At 50.1% G+C, this 25,368-nt stretch overlaps 1 protein-coding gene across 1 annotated transcript in view; it reads right to left on the bottom strand.

Moving 5' to 3' along the window:
- The window catches only part of TRAM2 (translocation associated membrane protein 2), a 55,085-nt gene extending 40,531 nt beyond the window's left edge, over nucleotides 1-14,554 (bottom strand). Inside the window, exon 1 of the mRNA XM_048845765.2 lies at nucleotides 14,386-14,554. Within this exon, the coding sequence (XP_048701722.1) occupies nucleotides 14,386-14,505 (120 nt within the window). The 5' untranslated portion in view covers nucleotides 14,506-14,554. The remainder of the gene's footprint in view (nucleotides 1-14,385) is intronic.
- Nucleotides 14,555-25,368: the final 10,814 nt, after the last annotated feature.

Genomic DNA, 25,368 nt, shown 5'->3' with positions numbered 1-25,368 from the left:
TGTGGCTGAACTAGGGCATTTCTCTCTAGAATCCAGTCTTGATCTAAAGACTGAGACCTAGTCTACACCACAAAGTTAGCTCGGTTTAACTATGTTGGTCAGTGGTGTGAATAATCCACACCCCTGAGCAGCAGCGTTAAGCCAACCTATGTCCTAGGTAGACAGCGCTAGGTCGGCAGAAAGATTCCTCCATTGACCTAGCTACCACCTCTCAGGGAGGTGGATTACCAGCGTCGATGGAAGAACCCCTCCTGTCAGCATAGCTAGCGTCTACACTGAAACACTAGAGAAGCTGCCTCACTGTAGCATCTTAAGCGTAGAGAAGCCCTGAGATTAGAGCCCCATCATTTTGGGGGTTGTGCAAACACACTCAGATCCCAAAGTGCTTGCAATTTAAACTGAAACAAGATGCACGTAACAAACAAGCAGAGGGAACAGAGAAGGGACCATCAGGACTCCAGCGAGATGAATACATGGCTGTGTGGACAGGCTACATGCACCATTGGCAGGTAAGAGGGGCATTTAACAGGACACCTGTAATGTCCTTGCTGGCCACATGTAAATTAGAGTGTCAAATTCTGCTCAGTCATACCAGTGTTTACCCATCACAGTGAGGTCATCCCAGTATTTTACAGAATCATAGAATATCAGGGTTGGAAGGGACCTCAGGAGGTCATCTAGTCCAACCCCCTGCTCAAAGCAGGAGACCCACTGTGTATGATCTGATGCGGCTGGATAACTTCATTTGGAGCAGGACTGGCAACAAGTATTTAAAACACCCAACGTATGGCCATATGCTGTTTAACATAATCCAGGGTATTGTGCAGACAGAGGGGCATGATCTATTGGCTCACACACAGGACAGTGAAACAAGAACTCAGGAGCTCTAGCCCTGGCTTTGTGCCTCTGGGCAAGTCACATAACTGCTCCGTGCCCCAGTTTCCCCCATCAGTAAAATGGCGATAAGACTTCCCAAACTCACAGGGGCATGGCAAGCACTGGTGTTTGCAAAGCATTAGGATGAACTGCAATTAGTGTCCAATAAAAGATCTATCTATAAAATAGAAACAGCAACTGTAAAACTATTTGGTCCAAAGACGGGCATGCAAAACCTGGAGACCCCGGTGACAACTTTTTCTAAGTTCTTGAAGTATTAAAGAAAGAACCAGAACCCTTTGTAAGTCACTTGGGAGGTACCGGTGGATCCAAAGAGGAAGACTGCACCAGAGCGGGAAAGTTCAGACTGCAGGTGGCAAGTTGCAACCACAGCTGGCCAAGAACTAGGCACATCCCAGGATTTGTGTTATACCCAGAGTCCCTCACCTCAGCCTGCTTGTCTCATTTACCGGTTATGGCTCATCTTGTAGACTGAGACTTTCAGAGACTAAGGGAGTGAGATACGTACATCTCACTGAATATCAACGGGGTTTGGAATGGGCTCATCAAACCACCCTAAGTCATTTAGGAGCCTCAGCCCCAGGGACTTGGGGAAGTTACAGCCCTCCCAGGAACTTGTGCTCCTAAGGGTACACTGACACTGCAGTCAGGGGGGCTGTCCCTTCTGGCCTGGGTAGACGTACACACACTAGCTTTGATCCAGATAAAATGAGCCAAAAATAGCAGTGGTGCTGCAGCTACATGGGTGATGGGACAAGCGAGCTGCACCCCCCTCCCCGACAGGGTGTGTACTCAGGCAGCTACCCCGTGTCACTGCCCATGGAGCCATTGGCCACACTACTATTTGGAGTGCACTAGCCTGACGAAAGCTAGCAGAAGTATATCTACCTGAGCTGGAAAGGACACTCCTGGCTGCCGTGTGGACGTACCCCAAGTCGCTTACTCCTTTGGAAACCTCCCCCGTTGGTGGTCAGCTCTTTAGGACAGCGTCTGTCATGTGCTGTATGTCCGTGCACCAACCACCATAGCTGGTTGGCCTCCAGGTGCTACCATCACACAGATCTTAAACCGTTACCACCACCCTCAGCCTGGGACCATCTTGAGAAATAGGTTTCAGAGTAGCAGCCGTGTTAGTCTGTATCCGCAAAAAGAACAGGAGTACTTCTGGCATCTTAGAGGTGCCACAAGTACTCCCGTTCTTGAGAAAGAGACGCCAAGCCACCTTCCCTTTAGTACAGGAACAGCAGCTCAGCCCCACCTCCCTCACAGGCACTATGGGCGAGAACATAAACCGGTGTCTCATCTCCAAGATGCCTTTACCTTGCGCTCTCTTTGCAAAGCTGTGCAGCAACTTGGCCACGGGCCGTTTGCCAGGCTCTCCTGCTGCCTGCGTAAGTAAACACGCTGGCACCAGCTGGAGTTTGGAATCCATTGAGTGCAATGCCAGCTGGTGACGTGGAGAACAGTCAGATTAGGGGAATGAGTAATGAGCAAGCGGGTGGGAGAGGAGCTACTGTTTGCACAGAACTGTTTGCAAGGGTCAGGGACGGCATTAGCCAAAACTAAGCTTCCCGAATGCTGTGCAAATTACAGCCCTCTGCCCTACTCCAGCTACCAGCCAGATGGGTTTTAATCTCCCCATCACTCAGACGGGAATCTGCTCCACTGAATACGATACTGACACCTGATCCAATAACAGCCTAAACTGGTGACATTAAAACCCCAATCCTGGCACTAGGCTGACATCCAACAGCCACTCAGTATGTCTACACTGCAAAAAAGGCCTGCAGCAGTAAGCCTCAGAACCTAGGTCTACACATTCAGACTCATGGGGCTTGTGCTACAGGGCTAAAAATAGCAGTATAATGTTCCCGCTCGGACTGGAGCTGAGGCATGGAAACCTGGCGAGGGGGTGGATCTAAGCCTGAGCGGGAACGTCTACACTGCTACTTTCAGCCCTGTAGCATGACATTGGGAGCCACTCAGCATGCCACAGGAAAGTGAATGGGATAGCGGGGACCAAAAATCAAAGGAACACAACTCAATTATTATGAGAAGTATTTGAAGACGCATAATCACACTCCACAGCCCACCTATTTACTTATAACTGGAGAGTGAATGAAGTCAAAATAATTCTTAGTGTGGGAGCTGCTTATCCCATATAAATGCTGGGGTGCCCTTTCCCCCCTTTAGAAGAGAACCTAGAGCACATGCATCACCATGTACCAATAATTCATGGCCCCGTTACTGATGTACCTTGGATTATTGAAGCTGGAATTTTAAAATGTCAAGATTTTTAGATGTGACTAGAGATTCTGGGCATCCCAAACAGACCTATTAAAGGGCATCCCCTCCCCCTCAGAAAACCAGGTCCCTCTAATAGGTCTTAAATGGACATCTTAACATCCTGACCCCATTTACTTCATTGTTCAAGCTGTTGGCATTTTGCAGGTCATGCAGCAAAATCAAAAGTGAAACTGACAAACGTTTCTAGTCAAATCCTGGTTAGTTTCACTTTCAGGTGTGCCCAGGGCTTGTCCGCAGCTACAAGGAGGCTATTGGGTTTGGTTTACAGCACCTTTAAATGCATAAACCTGGCCCCGCCCTGCCCGGGAAGTGTCATTAGAAATAAATCATGGAAATGTAAGACTGTAAGGGAACCTTCAGATGTCATCTAGTCCAGTCCCCTGCACTGAAACAGGACTAAGTATTGTCTAGACCAGTGGTCTCCAAAGTTTTTGGATCGCGAACCTGCATGGTGCCGCAGAAGAAAGAAGACGGGAAGACCTGCCACAGGCGTGCCGAGCTGCCGCCGAATAAAAAAAACCGGCAGAGTGCTCCTCCTGCAGCGCACCCCCTGGCGCACCCCCTGCAGTGTGTGCACCCCACTTTGGAGACCACTGGTCTAGACCGTCTGTGACCGGTGTTTGTCTAACCCGTTCTTAAACACCTCCAATGACAGAGATTCCACAGCCTCCTTAAAATATTTCTGTTCATACTACAGGTTTGTCAAACAATTAAAAAAATATACGTTGCTTCCTAATGTTGTGCTCTGAGGGCTCGAGTGCCCATTGAAACACAAATAAAAACCTGTTAATCTAAAGTACATTCCAGATGCGTCAGAATAGGACCTGCACGTAAATTAGACTCCCAAATTTGACTCTGAGGCTCAAGGATAAAAAGGAGGGGTTTTTTTTTAAGCATCTGATTCTCAACACACTGTCCAAATATACCTGTCTATTTTAACATACAACAGTTCGTCTACCATGCATTTCCCTTTTATTTATTCCCACCGCACTAGGAGATCTAGGTTCTAATCCCAGCTCCGCCACAAACTCTGCAATCTTGGCCAGGTCACTTCACCTCTGGGTTCTCCGGTTTCCCTGTCCATCAGACACAGATGACATTACCCTACCACAAAGGGCTATTGTGAGGCTTCGTTCGTTACTGCTTGTACTGTGTTTTAAGAGCTTTTCGTGAAGGGTGCTATAATAGGACAGAGTATATTTAGTATTAGTCTGGAAACAGGAGCTCATTTGTGAGCCTCCTCCCTTTGGCAGGGTCATATTTGGAAGACCATGATTCAGGACTATGATGGCAGTGAATGTTCCCATCCTTGTTTGGAACAAGAATACAGGAGAAAGCATCACAACTTGAGCTTCATTGGCTCCGGCTAAAATAGATTAATTTCTCCTCCCACCAAGCTGTGTGGTGACTCTAGAATCCAGATGTGCTTTTGGTTTTGACTAACTAAAACCACCTACTTTCAAGGCACGGGGAGGGGGGGAAGTTTCCAAGTTTAGTGAGTTCACGTTATACAAAGGAGCATTGCTGCATGTCACAAGTGTGCTTTAGCAACAAGCTTATCTGAACTGTTTGAGACAAATAGGAATTTAACACGAGTCAGCAAGATTTTATTACCATAAATGTCTACAGCTCTGCAAGCCAGAAGAGAGGGCCCTGGACTGGGACTTGGGAGATTGGGGTTTGATTCCCAGCTCTGCCACTGGCCTGCTGGGTGACCTTGGGCAAGTCACATCATCTCCGGTGCCTCAGTTTCCCCTTCCGTAAAATGTGGATAATGATACTGACCTCCTTAGTAAAGTGCTTTGTTGATTGAGGGATGAAAAACACTGCGTAAGCATTTTGTATTAAGGTTAACCTAGTCAAAGCTTGACCAGCTAGGTAAGGTCATCTGGTGGTGCCATCATCCATGTCATAGTGCTGGCATTACAAATCCTTTTCAAGTTTCATTTGTTGCTAGAACATGGTTTAAAATATGCCAGTGAAGTAAAAGCAATTTGGGGCTTGGGTGAAAAGAACTTATTTTAATTTAAATATGGGGTAATTTTAATCAGTAAAATAGTGGAAGTGATTCTTTGCCATCACTTAGATTTACTTTTAGAATGAGCAAGCATGTCTTTTCAAAGCATGGTCCATCCTGTAGCTTCCTGCACTGACCCTGGACAGGTCAGGAGTAGAAACTTATTTAGACTGCTTGCCAAAGAGGCCAGGAGCTGTAGAAAATCCAGCACTGCTTTCTCACTCTCACACCAACTACACCTTTCACACAATCGATCTGGAGAGGAACCAGATCCAACTTGAATTAAGAGGGGACTGAAACTGGGTTCAATCCAAAAAAAATATTTTCATCACATCAGCCTTCATCCTAGAAGCTACAGATGGAGAAGCCTATAGTAGATCACACGCGCCATCTCACTGCCAACACAAGACTGTTCCCTATAGTTAGGGTCCTACTGAATTCACAGCCATGAAAAACATGACACAGACCATGAAACTGGTCTCTCCCACGTAATCCGGATTTTGGGAGGGGGGGCAGGCAACCCATACTTCTGCGCCGCCCATATGGCAACCCATACTTGCCAACCCATTCTTCTGCGCCGCCTTCACAACTGGGCGGCCAGAAAGTGGCAGCTGCTAGCCAGGCGCCCACCTCAGAAGGCCGCATCGCTGCAGGCTACAGCGCAGAAGTAAGGGTGGCAATACCACACCATGGCATTCTTACTTCTATACCACCGCTGGGTCAGCTCTGCCTTCCGAGCTGGGCACCCGGCCAGCAGCCGCCGCTCTCTGCCCGCCCAGCTCGGAAGGTACCGCAGAAGTAAAGGTGGCCATACCGCAGCCCTGCCACAATGGCCTCGGAGCCCCCTTTTGGGTCGGGACCCCCAGTTTTAGAAATGCTGACTTAAGGGCTTGACGCGGTTATATTTTTTAATACATATTCATGCTTTGTGACAACACTGAAATTTAAGATTTAAATATCTGAAACCATGAAATTCAAGATTCTTAAAATGCTATGACATGAAATTTACCAAAGTGGACTGCGAATTTGGGAAGGCTCTACCCATAGTACATTGTATAGCACTGTGTCCAGGCTACTTTCAAAGGCATCTGCCTAGTCATGGACTTACAAGGCTCCTGTCACAGAGTGCCTCAGTCTTTAATGTATTTATCCTCACGACACCGCTTTGAGGTGGGAAAGTGCTATGTTTCCCACCTAAAATGGGGATAAGAGGCACAGAGAGGCTAAGTGAGTTACACAAACCTCGTTGTGGAGCAGAGACTTGTACTCAGGTCTCCCGACTCCTAGGGCTAGTGCTCTAACTGCTGCACTGTCCTTCTTCGCCATTTGGCAACTGCCCACTGCCCATGACAGGATACCAGGCCACAAAGGGCACAAGTCTGACTGGCCAAGGCAAGGCCTTGGTTACAAAGCGCTCTCTGCACAGGGATTTCCCACTGAAGTCAATAGAAGCTGTGTGTATGAAGAGGGGTTGCAGGGTCAGGCCCTAAGAAGTTGATATTCACAGTACTTTGGGTGTGAAATGCTGTACAGCTGTTCAGACTTGTACTAGCCACCATGTTCACAGAATCATAGTAGTGTAGGACTCGAAGGCTAGACTAGAGGCCATCTAGTCCAGTCCCCTGCACTCAAGGCTGGACGACGTTTTAACTCGGCCATTCCTGACAGATGTTTGTCTAACCCAGTGGTTCTCAACCTGAGGCGTGGGCCGCTTGTGGCCCAATCAGTACGCAGCAGTGGCCCATGTGATATCCTCAGGGCCACACAGGTAGTATATATATAGTGTGTGGATGTGGCCCACGTAACACAGAGAGCTGCATATGCGGCCCACAATGGTAAATGGGTTGAGAACCACTGGTCTAACCTGCTCTTAAAAACTGCCAATGATGGAGATTCCACAACCTCCGTTGGCAATTTGTTCCAGTGCTTAGTCACCCGGACGGTTAGGCAGTTTTTCCCTAATGTCCAACCTAAACCTCCCTTGCTTCAATTTAAGCCCATTGCTTCTTGTCCTATTCTCAGAGGTTAAGGAGAACAATTTTTCTCCCTCCTCCTTATAACCACATTTTACATACTTGAAACCTGTTATGTACCCCTCCCCCAGTCTTCTCTTCTCCATGCTAAACATACTAAATGTTTTCAATCTTCCATCATAGGTCATAGTTTCTAGACCTTTAATAATGTTTGCTGCTGTTCTCTGGCATTTCTTCAATTTGTCCACATCTTTCCTGGAATGTGGTGCCCATGACTGGACACAATACTCCAGCTAAGGCCTAAGCAGCACAGAACTACACAGCAAGCTGTAGGGCAGCAAGGACTGTGGCTGGATAGTAGCTCACCACCTGTGAGCAGACAACGCCACGGGCCCTCGCAAACACACGATGGCGACTGTCTAGGTCAGAAGTGTGCCAGCTGCAGATTTGGAAGGAAATGGTTAAGTCATAGTCACACATTCACAGCCTGCGGGAGAGTGCCTGGGAGCCCAGAGAAATCCTTCCCTACAGGAAATGGTCTATTGTGAGACAGGTTCTGCCATTTCCTTCAGTCTCTCCACGTCTGTATGGCCAGTCAGCGGGAGTGCCAAACCTTTCACCAGCTGAGGGCAGCGTCTCGCGTCTATCCACGTTAGGAGGGAGCTGCAGCCTAGGAGAGAGCTTGAGACTCTCCGCTTTGATCTGAGCTTTGGCCACTACACTCTAGAAGGGCTCTGCAGATGATGCTCTCTGATCTCCACCACAGGCCACACCAGCCTGAGGAAGGCCTAACGGGCTGCTCAAAGCCCCTGTGGACTGCATTCACCCATCCCTGGTGAAGATTCACCCACCATGCAAAGTCTCCAACTCTAGCAGACGCAGGGCGGATCTTAGAAGTGTCGTGGAACAGCAAGTGGCAGGACATGGAAACAGCATGCCTGCGCGGGGTGAGGAAGGAAACAAGGAGTCAAAGGGGATACCTGGGATGTGGGTCCAAGCAATGATGATCAAGACTAGGGGGAGGAGAGGAGGGATAAAGAAGGTTTTGGAAAGAGATCAGCAGCTCAGCTTTAGCCACGCTAAGTGCACAGTGATGGTAAGACATGCTGGAATTGTCAGAGATAGGCAGAGACACAGGGCAGGAGTGAGGGAGGCAGGGAAGGAGTGGAGAGAGAGGTCATTCCAGCAAAGATCATGGATCAGATCTCACAAGGAGAGGCTGTAAAGTGAGCGGGAGGCCAGGGCAGAGCCCTGAGGCATCTCACCAGAGTGGAAAGGGGGGAGAAGCACCCATGAAAAGAGACTCCGATCAGAGCGGTCGGAGGAGAACCAAGAGAGGACAGAGCCACAACAAAAGCCAAGGGAGGAAAAGACATCAAGAGGGGGGAGTATGACTGACACAGCCAAAAGCAGCAGTTTAGGAGGATGGACCAAGTCTGAGGACCCCCTGGCCAGGAAGAGGCCGTTAGAAACCTCTGTGACAGTAGCTGCAGGGGGACATGGCGAGCCAGGGGATCCAGAATGAAAGACAGGAACTCGAGGTGCTGCCCGTACACGGCGCACTCAGTGGGTTCAGGCGCAAAGGCTACAAAGGTGAGGACGTGAGAGTAAGAGGCAGCTGGGGCCAAGAAATGACTTTCTAAAAGTACGTCTACACTTCCGGGGGCGTGTGGAGTACAGATGCTGCACCCCCAGCTAGAAGGGCTATAAATAGCAGCGTAGCGGGCGAGACACGGCTTATGTAAGCAGCACGCCCTACACGTTTGAACTTCCAGCGTATCTACCTACACGTGCCTCCCATGTCTACACGGCTACTTTTCAGGATCGTACCCCACTGCCAGAGCCTTTTCCCGCTGTGGGAAAAGGCCCCAGCAGCTCCCTGTTGCTGGAGCCTTTCATTGTGACACGTAGATACGCAAGTAGTGCCTGTATACTACACGCTGCCATGTGTAGACATAGCCCAAGGGCGTGGGGACCACCGTATATTTGTACTATGAAAGGCAGCAGTAAGAGGGGAGAAGCTGAAGAGAAGAAGTGAAAGGAGATCAGGAGGGTGTGAGGTCGCTGGGACAGGCGAAGGTGGACGTGACCCTCTCTTCCCTTCCCACTTAAGCAGGTTTCATTTGCACGGTACGGCACATGTCCTAATCTTACGAGTTTGCCAGACATCCACAGAGCCTTCTAGCGGGTGGGGGAGAAAGCAGGGGACACAAGACCAGCATTTCCAGCACAAACCACACTTCAAATTCTCTCTGTACATCAAAAAGAAAAAAAAAATAAAGCAAAAAACATTTTTGTCCCTTCGCAGGGACAGTATTTAGGCTAATACTGACTCTGCCTTGGCTGTCCCTACACTAACATTCTCCTCCGTTGAAGTTCCACCGTAGAGAGGACATGGGTGTTTTTATTACTGTGTTGTCTCAGTGCAGGTCCAGATGAGGGAGTAAAATTACAAAAGGCACCTACGTTGAATGAACTCACACAGGAAAACGAGAAAAGACAAACACGCCAGCAGCTGTGGTGAATACTTTTCACAGCGCGATCACGCTACAGCTGCCCTATCAGGCCGCATCCTTGAACAAAACCTGCACAACACTTTCCAAAGACAAGCCTGGGAGCTTAAATTCATAACGCTGCTAGCCACTGAAAATCATGGATCTGACAGAGACACTGGATTTAGGGCTTATTACAACACTCTGTAGCCCACTAGCCCCGCTTTTTGTCCTATGACTGAAGATGTATTAATGGGCTACTTCACCGACAGTGATTCCTCAGAACGTGCACTAACCACTGATGCTAAACAATCTGCTCCGGCTTGTATTTAGCTGCGATGCTCAGAGAACCTTTCCCAGACCTGGAGAAGAGCTGTGTGTAGCGTAAAAGCTTCTCTCTCTCACCAACAGAAGTTGGTCCAACGACCGATATTACCTCATCCCCCTCCTCTCTCAAAAGCATCATTTAGGTTCTTCTAACAATTTTCCTCTGAAGTCTGGATGGTAACAATGCCCTGTTTACACCAGGATTCTGACTAGTGCAGCTGCAACGGTGGGAGATTAATGAAAATACCAATGCAGACAAGTCCTGTCTCCAGGACTGTCAAGCCGACATCTTCCAACTGTGCAAAAACATAATCAGCTTTTTCTAAAGAGAGCCCAGATGAGCTTATTCCGCACGCAGCCCTGAGGCTAAGGCCACGTCTACACTAGAGAGCTTACAGCGGCACAGATGTACCGATGCAGCTGTAAGATCTCCTGTGTAGCCTCTCTATGCTGACGGGGGAGAGTTCTCCTGTGGACATAATTAAACCACCCCCAACAAGCAGCAGTAGCCATGTCATCAGGAGATGGTCTCCCGCAGACATAGCACTGTCCACACTGGCAAAGTTATACGGACAAAAGTGCCAGCGTAGACACAGCCTTAGAGAAGGAAAGTTTGGTAAAGTGACCACCAGCAACAACCAAGGGGAAACCCTCGGCCTGCTGAGTTAGTGGGAGACAAAACCCCCTCCAGCTCAAAGTCGCTGCTTGTTTTGTTTTGTTTTCAAAGTACAACTATGAAACTTGCAGCCGGTGTGTCCAACTCTGTGGCATTTGCATGCGGTTTGGGAATTTATACCCCAGCCAGCTGGCCTTTCTGGCTCTAATTTAGATGTTTCCTTTAAAGACATTAAGATTTCTAGGTACTGAAAACTACTTGTTCATTCAGTGCATTGCAATGAAAGGGAGGGAAAAAACTGTCTTTTTTTTGTTTTGTTTTTTTAATTAAGGAAATGGGTTTCCCCCTTCTCTGATGCGTTCTCCCCCACCCCCCTTCCATCTCATCTCCATTTGCCCTGAAACGTGGCACTCGGCTGGGGGGCTGGGAGAGACACGGTCCTAGCAGACATACATGTTCAGATGCTGACCGCAGAAGCACGCACGCCCCTGAGGTGCCAGGCTGGCCAGACTCCGCGTATGGAGCAAGCCTGAAGGGCTGAGTTGTTCAGCAGGAATCCTCAGCCCCCTCCCTATCCTGTCTCCTCCCCTGAAAGAGGAGAGGAAAGAGAGGAGAAAGCTGGGAAGGGGCGGGGTGGGGGGGGGGAAGCTCCACATTCCTGACATTTCTGTGCAAAGCACTGGGGCTGCAAGGAGCCTGCTCTCCGGGCTAGAGACTGACAGGGAGGAAGAGCCCTGATGCCAGGCTTGGGAGAGGCCAAGGGTCTGCTCCTCTCCCCCTACCAGGGGCTCCATTTCTATCAAATGTACTGGGGAGGGGCAGATAAATAACTCCCCCTCCCACAGGAGGAGCGGACACTCCTGTCTAGGGAGGGGGAAAGGTTTCATTGGGTTCTCTCTGGTGGGGGCTGGCTGAAGGGAGGCAGGAGAGCACCTCTGGCTTGTGGGATGTCTCTGGAAAGAGGGAGAACAAGGCTCCTGGAGAGCTCAGGGGTTGGTGGAGGGGAAGATGCCCCAAGCATGGGGAAAGGGGCACTGGGGACAGTGTGGCCTGGGAGGGGGCACTGCACTCCTCCAGAAGGACATTTCTCTAAGGTCAGGATCACGACTCCCTCCAGGGAAGGGGCAACGCTGGGGAAGGCGGGAACAAAAGGAAGTGGTGGAAAATGGTAGGCCAGTTGCCCCCACCGACACCTAACCCCCAGTACCTCAATAGTAGGGTTGCCACCTGGCCAGATTCTCCCAGGATTGTCCCTGTTTGAGATCGCTGTCCTGGGCTTCGGTCAGTGTGCTCCAAAAACTGGCCAGCTGGTCATGTGCAACGCGCTCAGGATCATCCCGAATGTCCCAGTTTTTTGTAGCTCAGAGATGGCAACCCTAGCTGATGGGCAAAGGAAAGGGGCAGCTGCTCCCGGGGAAAGGGAAGGGGCAGACGTCCTCCAACAACACTGCCTCTCACCCTCCGCAGGTAAAGCTATTTTTCTTCTTTAAATGAACCCTATTTACTGAAATGTTTCCATTTCTTTAAAAAAAAATCTTCCATTTGATCTGGGTTTGCATATTCCCCTGCAGAGTTTGCACCCCAACCATTGCAACCAGGTGCTGGCACATAAGAATCCAGCGCGAAAAAGGGGTTATAAACAAACACAGAAGTAACGACAGCTGCGGGAAACTCAGAGCAAGCTACACAAATGGTGAAAAGTGGGCTGGATTTTTAAAGTTCTTTTGATTTTGGTAATCAAAGGTATCAGTGGTAAGTAACCTAGACAAGGGATTAAAAAAAAAAAAGATTTAAAATCTGATAGCGCCCCTTTGACAAAGCCCAACAATCCAAACCCACGGCCACAGTGCACCTGAAAGATGGGGCTATCCAGCAGCACAGGGGCATTGCATCAGGCTGAGCATTAGCCTTCCACTGAATTGCCATCCCCACTCCCAGCAGCACCTTCGGGCTCCTCAGAGGTCTCCCAGCCAAGGAATGACCTCACCTAGCCTGCCCTGCTTAGGGAGAGAGCTGTCAGGATGGCAGCATCTGGTGGCCCGGCTGTGGGCCCTGCCACCTCTCCTGCTAACCACAGCATGACAGCACACTGCAGGGGTTCCCGCCAAACCTCAAAAGGTTGTGACCCCATCACAACACATCCCCTGCCTTAAAGCTGCTCCACTTCAACTCAGGCCACACCCAACTTCCCCTCACTCATCAACTCCCCCAACTTCTGGGGCACAGACCAACGCCATCTGGCAGCTCATCCCCAAACCCTGGGGAAAGCACCGGCCAGAGCCAGCTGTCCCCCATCCCCGGAGCTCTAGCACAGGGAGAGCCTCACCCCAAAAGCCTTTTCCTCCACCCCACAATGTTGGAGCCCAAGACGGTCAACACGCCGCCTGCACCATGCCCAAACACAGAGACTGAAGGATGCTACCCGGCCTATCTCATGGACCCCATGGACAGGGGTCACACAAGCATGGCCATCCCTGGCAGTAGCTAGTCAGTGTCCCCAGTACCCCCACCTACACTCAACCAGACTCAAGGAGGGCAGCAGCTAGAGGCCAGGGGGAAATCTTGTTCCTGGTGGGCACTGGTCCAGGCCTAAGAGGGGCTGGGGGGGAAGGGGAGACTGCAAACTGGAGCAGGAGAAGGAGGCACTGGGGAGGGGGAAGGATGTACTGGGGAGACTGGAAGCTGGGGAGGTCGAAGTTGTGGGTGTGGACAGAGTGGAGAAGCAGCTGGGGGTATGGAAGAGGGGAAATGAAGGGGAAATGAAGTTATCCGGGGGTGGATGGTGGCGTATGGGGATGGGAAAGGACAGGAAGAGTGGGAAGGATCCCTGGCGAACGAAAGGGGGAAGGAAGTGCAGTGTAGGGGAGGGAAACTAACCCACAAAGGGGCTGGGAAAAGGAGGTTAGTGGGACTGGGGGGCTTAGTGCATTGCGCTCCTCCTGATGGGCGCAATGTGGGTAGTGCTGAAAGGCAGATTCACTGGGGCTCTCTCCCCAGGCAGGGTACAGGGGGGTCGTCTTCTCCCCCACACGTCAAAGGGGTGCATTGCAAAGGTGCACTCTCCAGGGGTGCACCGTGGGAGGTTGGAATTTGCTTCTACTGACAAGGAGAGGGTCTGCTGGAGTAGGATCCCCTGGGAAGGAGTTACATTCGGATCCACCCCCAGGGTGTGCAGTGCATTGGGGTCCCAAGGAAGGATGCCCTGGGTGGAGGGACTGCATCAGGGTCCCTTGGAGAGGCACATAGAATACCCCCAGGAAGGGCTGCAGTGTCCCATGGTAGGGGGCTGCAGAGGGGTCCCCCAAGGAAGGAGTGCAGTAGGGTTCCTTGGGGGTGCAGCAGGCAGTATCCTGAGAGGGCAAGGGGCAGATCTGCAGGAAGGGGCACAGCAGGGTCCCAGAGTGGAGTGGGCAGCACCCCCAGGGTGCACAGGGCAAAGTCCTGGGGAAGGGTCACAAGGAGTCTCTCAAGGTGGGTGCAGCGGGGGGTCCCCAGGGTCAGTGGAGAGGGGTGCGGGGGGGGGGGGCCCACGGGCGAGGCGCAGGGGAGTGCTCGGGGTCAGTGGTGCAGGAGGGTCCCCCAGGAGAGGTGCAGGGGGTCAGCGATCAGGGGGGGTCCCCGGGGTCAGTGGGCAGGGGGTCCCGTGGGGGAGGTGCAGGGGGGTCCCCAGGGTCAGCAATCAGGGGGGCCCCCGGGGTCAGCAATCAGGGGTGCAGGGGGGTCCCCGGGGGGGTGCAGGGGGCCCCCCGCTCTCACCTCGAACATGAGCGCGATGAGCACGCAGAGCACCAGGCAGAAGCCGATGTCCGCGTGGTTGTGGATCAGGAACTCCTGGCTGAAGAGCGGGTGGCTCTTGGCCCGCCGGCGGAAGGCCATGGCCGGAGCGGAGCGGAGCGGAGCGGAGCGAGCAGCCCGGCCGCCCGCCGCTGCCTCCGCCCAGCGCCGCAAACTTCGCCCGGCCCGGAGCCCGGACAACTTCGGCAGCGCCGGGCCCGCGCCTGCGCCGACCGCCCCCGCCCGCTTAACCCGTCCCTGCCCGCGGGGCTGGCTCTCGGCCGGCCGGGCTCGGCTCCTCACCGCCCCCCAGCTCCTCCCCCGGCTCCCTGCCCTCCGGCATTCAACCCACCCCTTCCTCCACCCTGCCCAACCCCCCACCCTTCACTGACCTAGTAGGTCAGTGTCACGATTGTCAGAGGGGGAAACTGAGGCACGGAGCGGGACGGTGACTTCCCCAGGCTCGCCCCAGCAGGCCAGGGGCAGCGCTGGGAACAGACGCAAGGTCGCCAGAGTTGCCGCCCAGCGCGCTAGCCCCTAGGCGATGCTGCCTCCTAAACCCACTTTTTTCGGACTCCAGAGGTCTTAGAAACATACAGCCTTTACCCGCTGAGCATTATTCATGGGAGCAGCCTGCCTAAAGCCTCTGAGTGAGGACTGGGCCCCTCTGACTTTATTTTCAGAGGCATTAAACCCACACAGGTGCCTCGGACTTCCTGTTCACATCCCGATCATCTGACCCCAGGCTTCTCCCCTTTTAATATCCACAGGAACACCTATTGAATAATAATGCAGCACATTTTGAACACCTTTCAGACTCCAGGATTCAAGGTGCTTCACAAGTTACACACACAGAGCAGCACTGGAATGCAGCTGCTTCTGGGGTAGAGAGCAGCAGCCAGGCGGGAAGAGGATAATCTGGAGGACAAGAAGAAGTTGGCCAAGGTCTCCAGAGCAGAACACTTCGCAGAGTATCCTGGACTCATTAATATCCATTCTTATTTATTGATGGCCGCACCCCAAAGTCCAAGGCACTTTCCAAACACTGGAGTAGGGATGGGCTCTGTCTAAAGGGCTGACAGCCTAAGGACAGACTGAAAAGCAAAGGTAAGGGGAGAGGGATCAACAATAGACAATTTACATACAAGTCAACTCAGTTCACTATAGCCTGGCAAGGCAAAAGTGGGTTGTTAAGAGGGACTGAAGTGTGGACCAGGTAGGGTTTTGCAGATGAGCTGGGGGTCATGCCATGCATGGGAGAAGGCCACAGAAGACAGAGGTGATGGCAAGTAGCTTAGAAAAACTGGAAACAGACACTTTGTTTTTAAGATGTCATCTCAAAGACCTACACAGTAAACACGCTGGGTCAGCTCCTCAGCTGGTGTAAGCCAGCATAGCTCCCTTGGCTTCAGTGGAACAATGCTGATTGACACCAGCTAAGGATCTGGCCCATTCTGTCCTGGGAGAGTTAGAAGAAGCATGAAGGACTGACTGCTCCAGCTGGTTTGAAGGGGCTGCGCTGTTTCAAACCGGACACTTAGAGCACCGAGTGTCCCCTCCAGCCAAATACAGCATAGGGAATAGATTCCTGGCCTTACATGCTCTACGGAAGCAGAGATCCCTATTAGATAGGTCCTGATTAACTGGTGCAAATGACTGTGCTTTTCTCTCCATAAAACCCACACAATGTTGTTTAGAATAAGCAACTGAGAAACTCAAGGCTTCTTTCACTAAGGCCGGTTCTACACCTAAAATTTAGGTCAATGTAGCTACACTGCTCAGTGTAAATTTCACGTCCTACACAACATTGTTAGGTCGACCTAGCCCCTAGTGTAGACTCAGCTAGGTCGACGGAAGAATTCTTCTGTCAGCCTAGCTACTGTCTCTCGAGAGGGTGGATTGTGATGAAAAAACCCCTTCTGTCACTGTGCATGTCTACATCACAGCAGTATAGCTAAAACAATGCTCAGAGCCTGATCCTAAGAGTCGGATCCAAAGCCCACTGAAGTCAATGGATCAAGGGCTAACCCCTGATATATAACTTAGTAACAAAGGACTGAGCTCCGGGAACACTGGTCAGACAGGAGAAAAAAGGGTGATAAGCCTTGACTCAGTGGGAAGGAGAAACTAGGAAAGCACAGATGTTGAGGGAGACCAAACTAAGGGAGATTGTGAGGAGGTGTGGTCCTGGGAACTAGCCTAGGATTTGGGTGACCTGTATTCAAGTCTCTTCTCTGCCACAGACTTCCTGTGTGATCCTGGGCAAGTCACTTAGTCTCCGTGAGCCTCAGTTCCACATCTGTTAAATGGGGAAAATAGCAGTTCCCTATTTCTCAGAGGTGTTCTACATTAGAGACTGTGAGGTGCTCAGATACTATTGTAGTGAGGCCCACATAGGTACCGTAGTTGGATAGCAGTGAACTAGATGTGCCATACAGTAAAAGATCCCTGGATTTCCGGTTATGCGCTGGCAAGCATCACATCCTGGAGCAGGCAGACGATGGTCCCTCCCTGATCAGCTCTGACATGGCCACACCTGAGCCCCTGTTTTATTCCATGTCACTATGGATTGCCTGTGCTGTGTTAGTGCCCAGGAGCCCTACTCAGGATTGCAGTCCCCACTGTGTTAGGTGCTGTCCAAACACCTAAGGAGATGCAGTTCCTTTGCCAAAGATACTGAGAAATTGGACACTGCTTGGAAAAGAGCGAGAAAAATGAGCACAGGGCTGGAGGGACCAATGTAGGAGGAAAGATTAAAAGATAAAATAGCTTGTCTAAGTGACTGCTAAAGGAAGGGCTTGAGAACAGTCTAATTTGAAGGGTGCCACCACCAAGGGTGGGGAGGAACTGCTGGGTCAATACCTAGGGATTGTAATGGGGGTGAAACTAACAAAGTGGGGTGTTTAGACTGAGTATCAGGAAAACCTGTACAAAACCTGGAGCTGGGGAAACAAGAGGGAATACTTTTTCACGCAACACACAATTAACCTGTGGAACCCATAGCCATGGGATGTTGTGCTAGCCAAAAGTATAAATGGGTTCAAAGAAGAACTAGATAAGTTCATGGAAGACAGGTCCATCAATGGCTATGAGCCAAGATAATCAGGGATGTAACCCCATGCTTGGGCTGAACCTCAACCTCTGACTACCAGAAGATAGGAGGGGAAGACGAGGTGGATCTTTCCAATATTGCTCTGTTTGGTACAGATAGACCTGGGCTAGATAGACCATTAGTCTGACCCAATAACGCAGCTCTTATGTTCTTCTCTTGTCCATCTGAGAACAGCCAGTCAGACCCACCAGATCACCTAATCGTTAGGTGGAAGAGGATCCACAGGGAAGCCAGAGGCACCTAGATGGAGGAACTGATTTTCTAATCACTGACACCAGTTCAGAACAAGATTGACTCCATCTAAATCCATGAATAAGGGAGAGAAAGATCAACACCCAGGGTCATGATCCTCACTGGAGCGGAGATGCCTCCACTTGGGCTTGTTTCACAGAATCAGGTCTATGTTCAGGGGCTGTGGCTGGGGGTGTTTTGCTTTCAGTCTCCAGCTGGGAACTGGAGTGGGCGGAAAGAGCTCACAGGGGAGTCAGCTGGCGAATCAGCTGCACTGTGTTCGAGTCAGCATTCCTGGGCTATGGCGTGTCAGCCAGACCCTATATGGAACTGGGCAGAGTTTGCTTTTTAAAAGAAAAGCCGTTCCAATTGGTTTTCTTTCCAACGGCCAAAAACGTTAGGCATTTTTTAAAAAAAGTGGAATGAAACTGCCGCCGATAGACCAGGGGGCTCAGTTATGCTCTCTGTTACAGAGCCAGGGAAGGGATAGCAGGGGGCAAATGAGCACGAATCATAGACTCAGAGATATTCAGAAATGCAAGACAATCCAGGCCTGTCCTTTGGACACGTAACCTCCTGGAGGTGGAGTGGAAGCTGCTTAGAGCGAACTCGGACATGGGGACACTCCGTTCTAACTAGAGGTGGGCCCAGGTCAAAACCCCAGCTCTGAACTTGCCCAGACTTTGGGAGCGTTCAGAAAACCAGGAACGACAGAGCTAGCTGAAAAACACCAATTATTTTTTCCTGGGAAATACTGAAAAAAATTGCAGCTTTTTTGTTTTCACATTGAACATTTTTTGGTTGATAAAAGTCAAACCTCTAATAAATGCTGATTTTTGAAACCTGCTTTTCAAAACCTGTAAAAGCATTCACTGGCAAACTGGGGGAAAAAATTCTGTGAAAAAATTCATTTTTCATCAAAGCTACATGGCTACAGAAAAACATCAACTAGTTCCTCACTCCCACCCCTTCCTTTTTGGGGTGAGGGGCCCCATCCACCCCTGCTTTACTGGTTAGACTGGTGTAGAATGAAAGTGCTGCATTGTTTAACTGAACTGGAATGCAAATCCTGTTTCTAGGAATCCGCTACTTATAGTGAAGTTGTTTTTTTAAAAAACGACAGGCCAGCTGGGGTTATGCTGATTGGCACCATCTGAGGATTTGTCATTTATATAGCACTGTTTGCCAGTGTGTAAGTTTTGGGTCTGTATTGTCCCCTTGTTGGAAACCCCAGCAGAGCACTCAATGATTGGATACGTCTAAACAGATGTGCATCAACGGCGAAATCCCTAGGCAAGAGTCTAGTACTTGGATTTACGAACAGTAGGAGCACCAGGATTTTTAAAATGGCAAAAAATCCATAATAAATGGCAGTAACATGGGAGACATCCACTTCCTTAAGGGCACCTGGGGACACTCACACGTGGAGGAGTTGGATCCTAGCACTAGAATCCAATTCGTACATAGAACTTCATCACAACCATGACACCAGTGCTGGGTTCCAAAGGTGAAGTTACAACACACAAAGAAAAGGAGTACTTGTGGCACCTTAGAGACTAACCAATTTATTTGAGCATAAGCTTTCGTGAGCTACAGCTCACTTCATCGGATGCATACTGTGGAAACTGCAGCAGACTTTATATATACACAGAGACCATGAAACACTACCTCCACCCACCCCACTCTCCTGCTGGTAATAGCTTATCTAAAGTGATCACTCTCCTTACAATGTGTATGATAATCAAGTTGGGCCATTTCCAGCATAAATCCAGGTTTTCTCACCCCCGCCAGCCCCCCACACAAACTCACTCTCCTGCTGGTAATAGCCCATCCAAAGTGACCACTCTCTTTACAATAAGAAAAGGAGTACTTGTGGCACCCTAGAGACCAACCAATCCACCTGAGCACAAGCCCTCGTGAGCCACAGCTCACCTCATCAGATGAAGTGAGCTGCAGCTCATGAAAGCCCATGCCCAAACAAATTGGCCAGTCTCTAAGGTGCCACAAGTCCTCCTTTTCTTTTTGCGAATACAGACTAACACGGCTGTTACTCTGAAACCTCTCTTTACAATGTGTATGATAATCAAGGTGGGCCATTTCCAGCACAAATCCAGGTTTTCTCCCTCCCCCCCCTTTTTCCAAAAACCACACACACAAACTCACTCTCCTGCTGGTAATAGCTTATCCAAAGTGACCACTCTCCCTACAATGTGCAACACACACTGGCTGCAGGTGTTAGGTAGGCATATCATCCTGCATACAAGTTACGTGTTGGCTACCGCCCGCCTTCCTCGGCTCCCATCTGTTCACAGGAATGGGGTGGTATCAATACCAGTGCAAGCAATGTTGCGAGCTCTCCTCCTCCTGCATCCCAAGCTATTCTCTAGAGAGCTGCGTTTGTAACAGATCTGCTTTGTGACTTTGAATGGCAGCGCCCTCTCATGGCCAAAGAGAAATCAATCACCTCTCAGTGGCGCAAGTGTTTTTGTGTGGATGAGCACCAGGGTAAGAGCTACAGGCCTTGGCTATGAACTCCCGGCCCTTCCCTTACAGAAGCGATTGGATGCAAAGGTGGCAGGTGCCATTATTATGAATAATAAAAGTCAGTAGCAGCAATCACAAAAAGGGAATTTAGGAGAATATCTAACTCTGTTTCAGAAGTGATGAGCACCTCCAAGCTCCACTAAAGTTGGGTAGGGCCAACCTATGAAAATCAGACCCATGATTTGTAGTGTGACAATGTCCCTTTATGACAGGTTTCAGAGTAACAGCCGTGTTAGTCTGTATTCGCAAAAAGGAAAGGAGGACTTGTGGCACCTTAGAGACTAACCAATTTATTTGAGCATGAGCTTTCGTGAGCTACAGCTCACTTCATCGGATGCATACTGTGGAAACTGTCAGAGTGGCTGGCCTGGTGATTTTGGGATCCAATGTACCTTTTGTTAGGCTGGAAGGCACGCTGCATTTAGATTTTCAGTGGGAGAAAATCAATGCTGAGACAAAATAGGAAGATGATCAGCAGGGAGCTTATTTATTTGTCCAGTTTATAACATGTGCCCATTGCGATCTCTAGCTGCATGTACCAAAGATATAACCCCCTCTAGATTAATAGGTTTCAACTGACAACAATTAATGCCAGGAACAGACAAAACATTTTGTGCACAACCGGTAATTCCAACCCCCTCTCCTCCAAGTTTGTTACATGCAGCTGGGAAATCTTCCAGCCAAAACTAGGCATTTAGAATGAACTAAATATACATCAGCTCAAGATATACGGCCTGTCTTTTTTGCTTTGTGTTGGTACAACACCTAGCACAATGGGGTCCTGCTGCATGACAGGGGCTCTTAGGTGCTACAATACATATAATCTAGATCGCTCTAAATTCAAATGGGGGAGTTTGGTTCTAAGAGCTTGACCCAGAGCCAGCTGTGCATAGGGTATGTCTACATTACAATCACTCCGTGCGACTGCAGTTTGAGTGGTCACACCCAAGCTAGCTTTATTCGAGCTGTGGCAGGCAGCAGAGCAGCGAAGCTGTGGCAGGCAGCATGTGCTTCAGCACAGGCTAGCCCTGCAAGTAATTAGCCAGGATTCCTGGCAGGCTTGTACAGCTCAACTTGCCGCGGCTTCACTACTCCCATAGTCTAGCGACATGTCTATTCCAGCTGCTCTCTCACCCTGCGATTGCAGGGTAGAATGCAGTCGCTACTCCCACCTTGGCTGTAACATCACCGCAATGTTATCCTTTAATGAAGCTGCATAATGGGACGGGGCCAAAAAGGCTGGCAGTGCCCTTTCAGATATGCTGTCCCCTAGGTGCATGTGGCTGCTCAGCTGGGAAGCATGACGAGATCCTTCTTCGGGTGTAATTGTGCAAACCCACCCTGGCTGAATTCTGCTGGCTCTAGGCAGAGTATGGCACAACTCACCATGAGCAGAGGGGGGCAGAATCAGCCCTTAGTGCAGGGATCGGCAACTTTTGGCCCGCGGCCCGCCAGGGTAAGCCCCCTGGCGGGCCGGGACGGTTTGTGTACCTGCCGCGTCTGCAGGTTCGACTGATCGCGGCTCCCACTGGCTGCGGTTTGCCATTCCAGGTCAATGGGGGCTGCAGGAAGCGGCGCGGGCCGTGGGATGTGCTGGCTGCCACTTCCCGCAGCCCCCATTGGCCTGGAACAGTGAACCGCAGCCACTGGGAGCCGCGATCAGCCGAACCTGCAGACACGGCAGGTAAACAAACTGTTCCGGTCCGCCAGGGGGCTTACCCTGGTGGGCCGCGTGCCAAAGGTTGCCGATCCCTGCTTTAGTGCATGATATCATGAGGATTTCCATTAATTTCCCATTAACAGGCTCAGTAATGAGTTTGCAAAATTGGCCCTGCCACAAGCCCCCATGGATGAAGCCGCCCTGAGACATCAGCAAATCCCTCAGTCTGGCAACCCAGAAAGCGAGTGTCCAAAAACCAAACTCCTCAGTAAAATGGCTTTGCTCAGGCTCTGGAGTGCCAAGTGTTTACACTTCCTTTGATATACAGTAACCAAGCAGAAAGAAAGAAAAGCCCTGGTGTTGCAGCCTGGATTTCAACGAGATGCCAAAGCCAGCTGGAGCAAGGTCAGAAAACATTTCCACTGAGAAGAAATGAAATCCCACAGAAAGCTCTCCCAGCGATGCAGCCAGGCTCCCAGCAGACACGAAGCCATAGGAGATCACTTGTCCCCACTCACGCATGCGGAAGAGTTCCTTGTGCATCTGGGAAGACAAGCCAGGTCCTGGACCAGTTGTTTTCCCAGCTCGCTATCCATATTTCTCATTCAATTTAAGGGTGATGTCTACCCTGGGATGAGAGATTCAGGCAAGATCCTCACAAGCCATTTACCTCCCAACTTTGGCCTCCACCAGGAAGGAGGCAGTGGGTGGGGCATTTGGACAGGTGATCTCTTTTCGAGTGGGCTCCATGTCAGCCCTGGTGGGATACAGGGGAACAGCTTTTTGTTTAGCATCACCACCATCACCCAGTCCCTGCCCCAAGGTGCTCACGCTATAATATTCAGTGGATCCGGCAGCGCCACGGCTCCCACGCTAGTGGGACAGAGGCTACGTTCACAGATCAAACCTATGAACTGATTGGGCTGCAGCCTCGGGTGGGGGGGCGTATTTTGCTTCCCCCTAACTCTGCACACATCACCCTTTTAATACTAGGCAGATGAAGCTTCATGAGCATCCCCCATCTTCCCCTCAGCCCTGGGTTTCATCTGCTTGTAACCTAGATGGCAAGTTCTTTGGGGCAGAGGCTGTTTTTTAAATAAGTGTTTGTACAGCACCCAGCACATCCTGGGGGGGGGGGGGAGCACGTTACTGTAATATACATAAATAATAAATGGTGGGGGGTGATTGTCAAAGCAGCCCAACTCCTATTGCAAGTCAGGGGCAGATGGGTCCCTAGCTCCTACCTGTTCCTTTGAAAGTCTCCCCAGTAGCAAGACGCTGGTGAAGTGAACACCAGCCTAATATAAAGCAGAATCCCCTGCGTGGTAAAATTGTTTACACTGTACAAGCAACAATGACAAAGTATGTCAATGCTGTAAAGGGGGCCAGATCTCCAACTGGAGGTGGACACCAACCTCCTATGAATCCCATGGGGGAATTATAAAGGCAGTTCTCTGAAGAAGACAGATGGTCCAGCAGTTAGGGCAGGAGTCTAGTACGTGGGACATAGGCTTTCAAGTCCCTGCTCTGTCACTGTGTGAGACCTTAGGCAAGTCACTTAGCCTCTCTGTGTCTCAGTGCCCCACCTGTAAATTGGGATACAATGCTTTCCTGAAAAATACTTAAGAGTGTAAGGCAGACATTATGGTAAAGGGAACTATATGAGTAGCTGAAATAGACTGCATCGACTCATCTAGGAAAGCCAGGACATTCTGAACTAAGGCAGAAACACTGGGTCAGAGTCACCAGGCTGGGATGAAATTGGCTCACATGCATTAACTCCCTCGGGGGTGTCCAGCAGTCGTTGCACAGAAAATCAATCAACGGCTGCATTATTCAGATACAGCGGAGCTAAGCTAGAATCTGGCTTACCTCCAGCTCTCCTTGCTTTTGTTCAGCTGAGGATGGTTAAAGTTGCAACACAATATGTGTGTTGGCTTTTTGTTTGAAGGTCCAGCTGTGCCTGGAATCCAGCAGACCTCTTCCATGCGTCTTGTCGAACTTTCACTATATTGCACATGTCAGCAGGGGGGATTTTAAGCACATTATGGATCCTCACTGTGAAGTAGATACTATAGCAACATCAACTGGAGTCTAGAAGGGCTAAGTGATTCTCCCAAGTTCCCACCCACATTCCTACCCCTTGCTGACCTCCAAGCTCCCTTCACAGTGGCTGCAGGCACCCACCTTCGCTTTGCCTGCAACTAGAGCAAAATGCTCCCCCCCCCGACCCCCAGGGAGGAGCACAGGCCTCTGGCTATACTTAAGATACTCATCTGGCCCCCATCACTCTAGTAGTACATTAAATCCCACCAAATGAGGGTAAATGCATCCTCATCATTGTATCCACTCATTATACTCCACACCTGAACATAGCCATCATATGAACATACCCCCATATCTCAATGTCTGTACTTTGACCCGTTAACCTTTTACCCCCAATCAGGGAGATTGCAGATTATGTATTCCTTCCGCAACTCGTTCCTAAACCGAATTTCACACCCCTTGATAATCTGTACCTTATTCCCTGACAACCAGAAACTTCTATGCTTAAACTCTGTACCGTTTTCTTTTTACTTCAACAGCATCTTAATAAAATTATTAAATCTGAGCGCTTTAAACTCTCAGGTATTTAACTTCTCAACACCCCTGTGAGGTAGGGCTGTACGGTTATCCCCATTTACAGATGGGGAACTCAGGCACTGAGAGACTAAGTGAGTTGCCTAAGGTCACACAAAAAGGCTGGGGCAGAGAAGGGAATTAAACCCAGCTCTGAAGCCCTAGGCAAGTGCTCGAACCATTGGGACTGATTCGCCATGCTTCCCTAGGCTGCAGGAGATGCAGCCACACCCATTTCCATCACCCCTCCTTTTCATTAGCCTTGTTGGGCAGGGGGAAGTTGTGTGATGCAGGAGAGCTCCCTGCAAAACCTCCTTTCTCCTCATTGAGAGAGACTCTGGCTGAGCTGTTCAATATGGTCATGCTCGCATTTCCTTTTCTGGGGCAAAATTTCAGCTTGAGAACGGCTGAGTTTCTCAACCAAAAGAACGTTGTTTTGCGAAACAAAACAAACCAATAAGCACATATCAAAAATAGAGAAAAATAAAATGGAATCTAAAACCTGAGATTGTCTCAAAATTGTTTTCTGGTTTTTCAGCCTGCTCTAACCAGAAATAAGACACATGGAACCAAGGCGGGGCCCTTCATTGACTATTCTAGGTGTGACTCTTTTGTGTTTAGAGACAAATAACCTTTTCCTCCTTTTCTACAATGGAAATGGAACGATAGCGCATTTGCATCGGAACTGCCGTTAGTTGTTGTTTGGTGTAAAGCTATGCAGTGGCTTGTTTTCCAAAGGTGAGACGCAGCAGCCCAAATTACATTTCTGGGGATACAGCACCCATCAATTAACACAACA

The sequence above is a fragment of the Caretta caretta genome, chromosome 3, assembly GCF_965140235.1.
Source record: "Caretta caretta isolate rCarCar2 chromosome 3, rCarCar1.hap1, whole genome shotgun sequence".
Classification (NCBI taxonomy): domain Eukaryota; kingdom Metazoa; phylum Chordata; order Testudines; family Cheloniidae; genus Caretta; species Caretta caretta.
The sequence above is the reverse complement of the archived record's forward strand: the minus strand, read 5'-3'. Positions and strand labels throughout refer to the sequence as shown.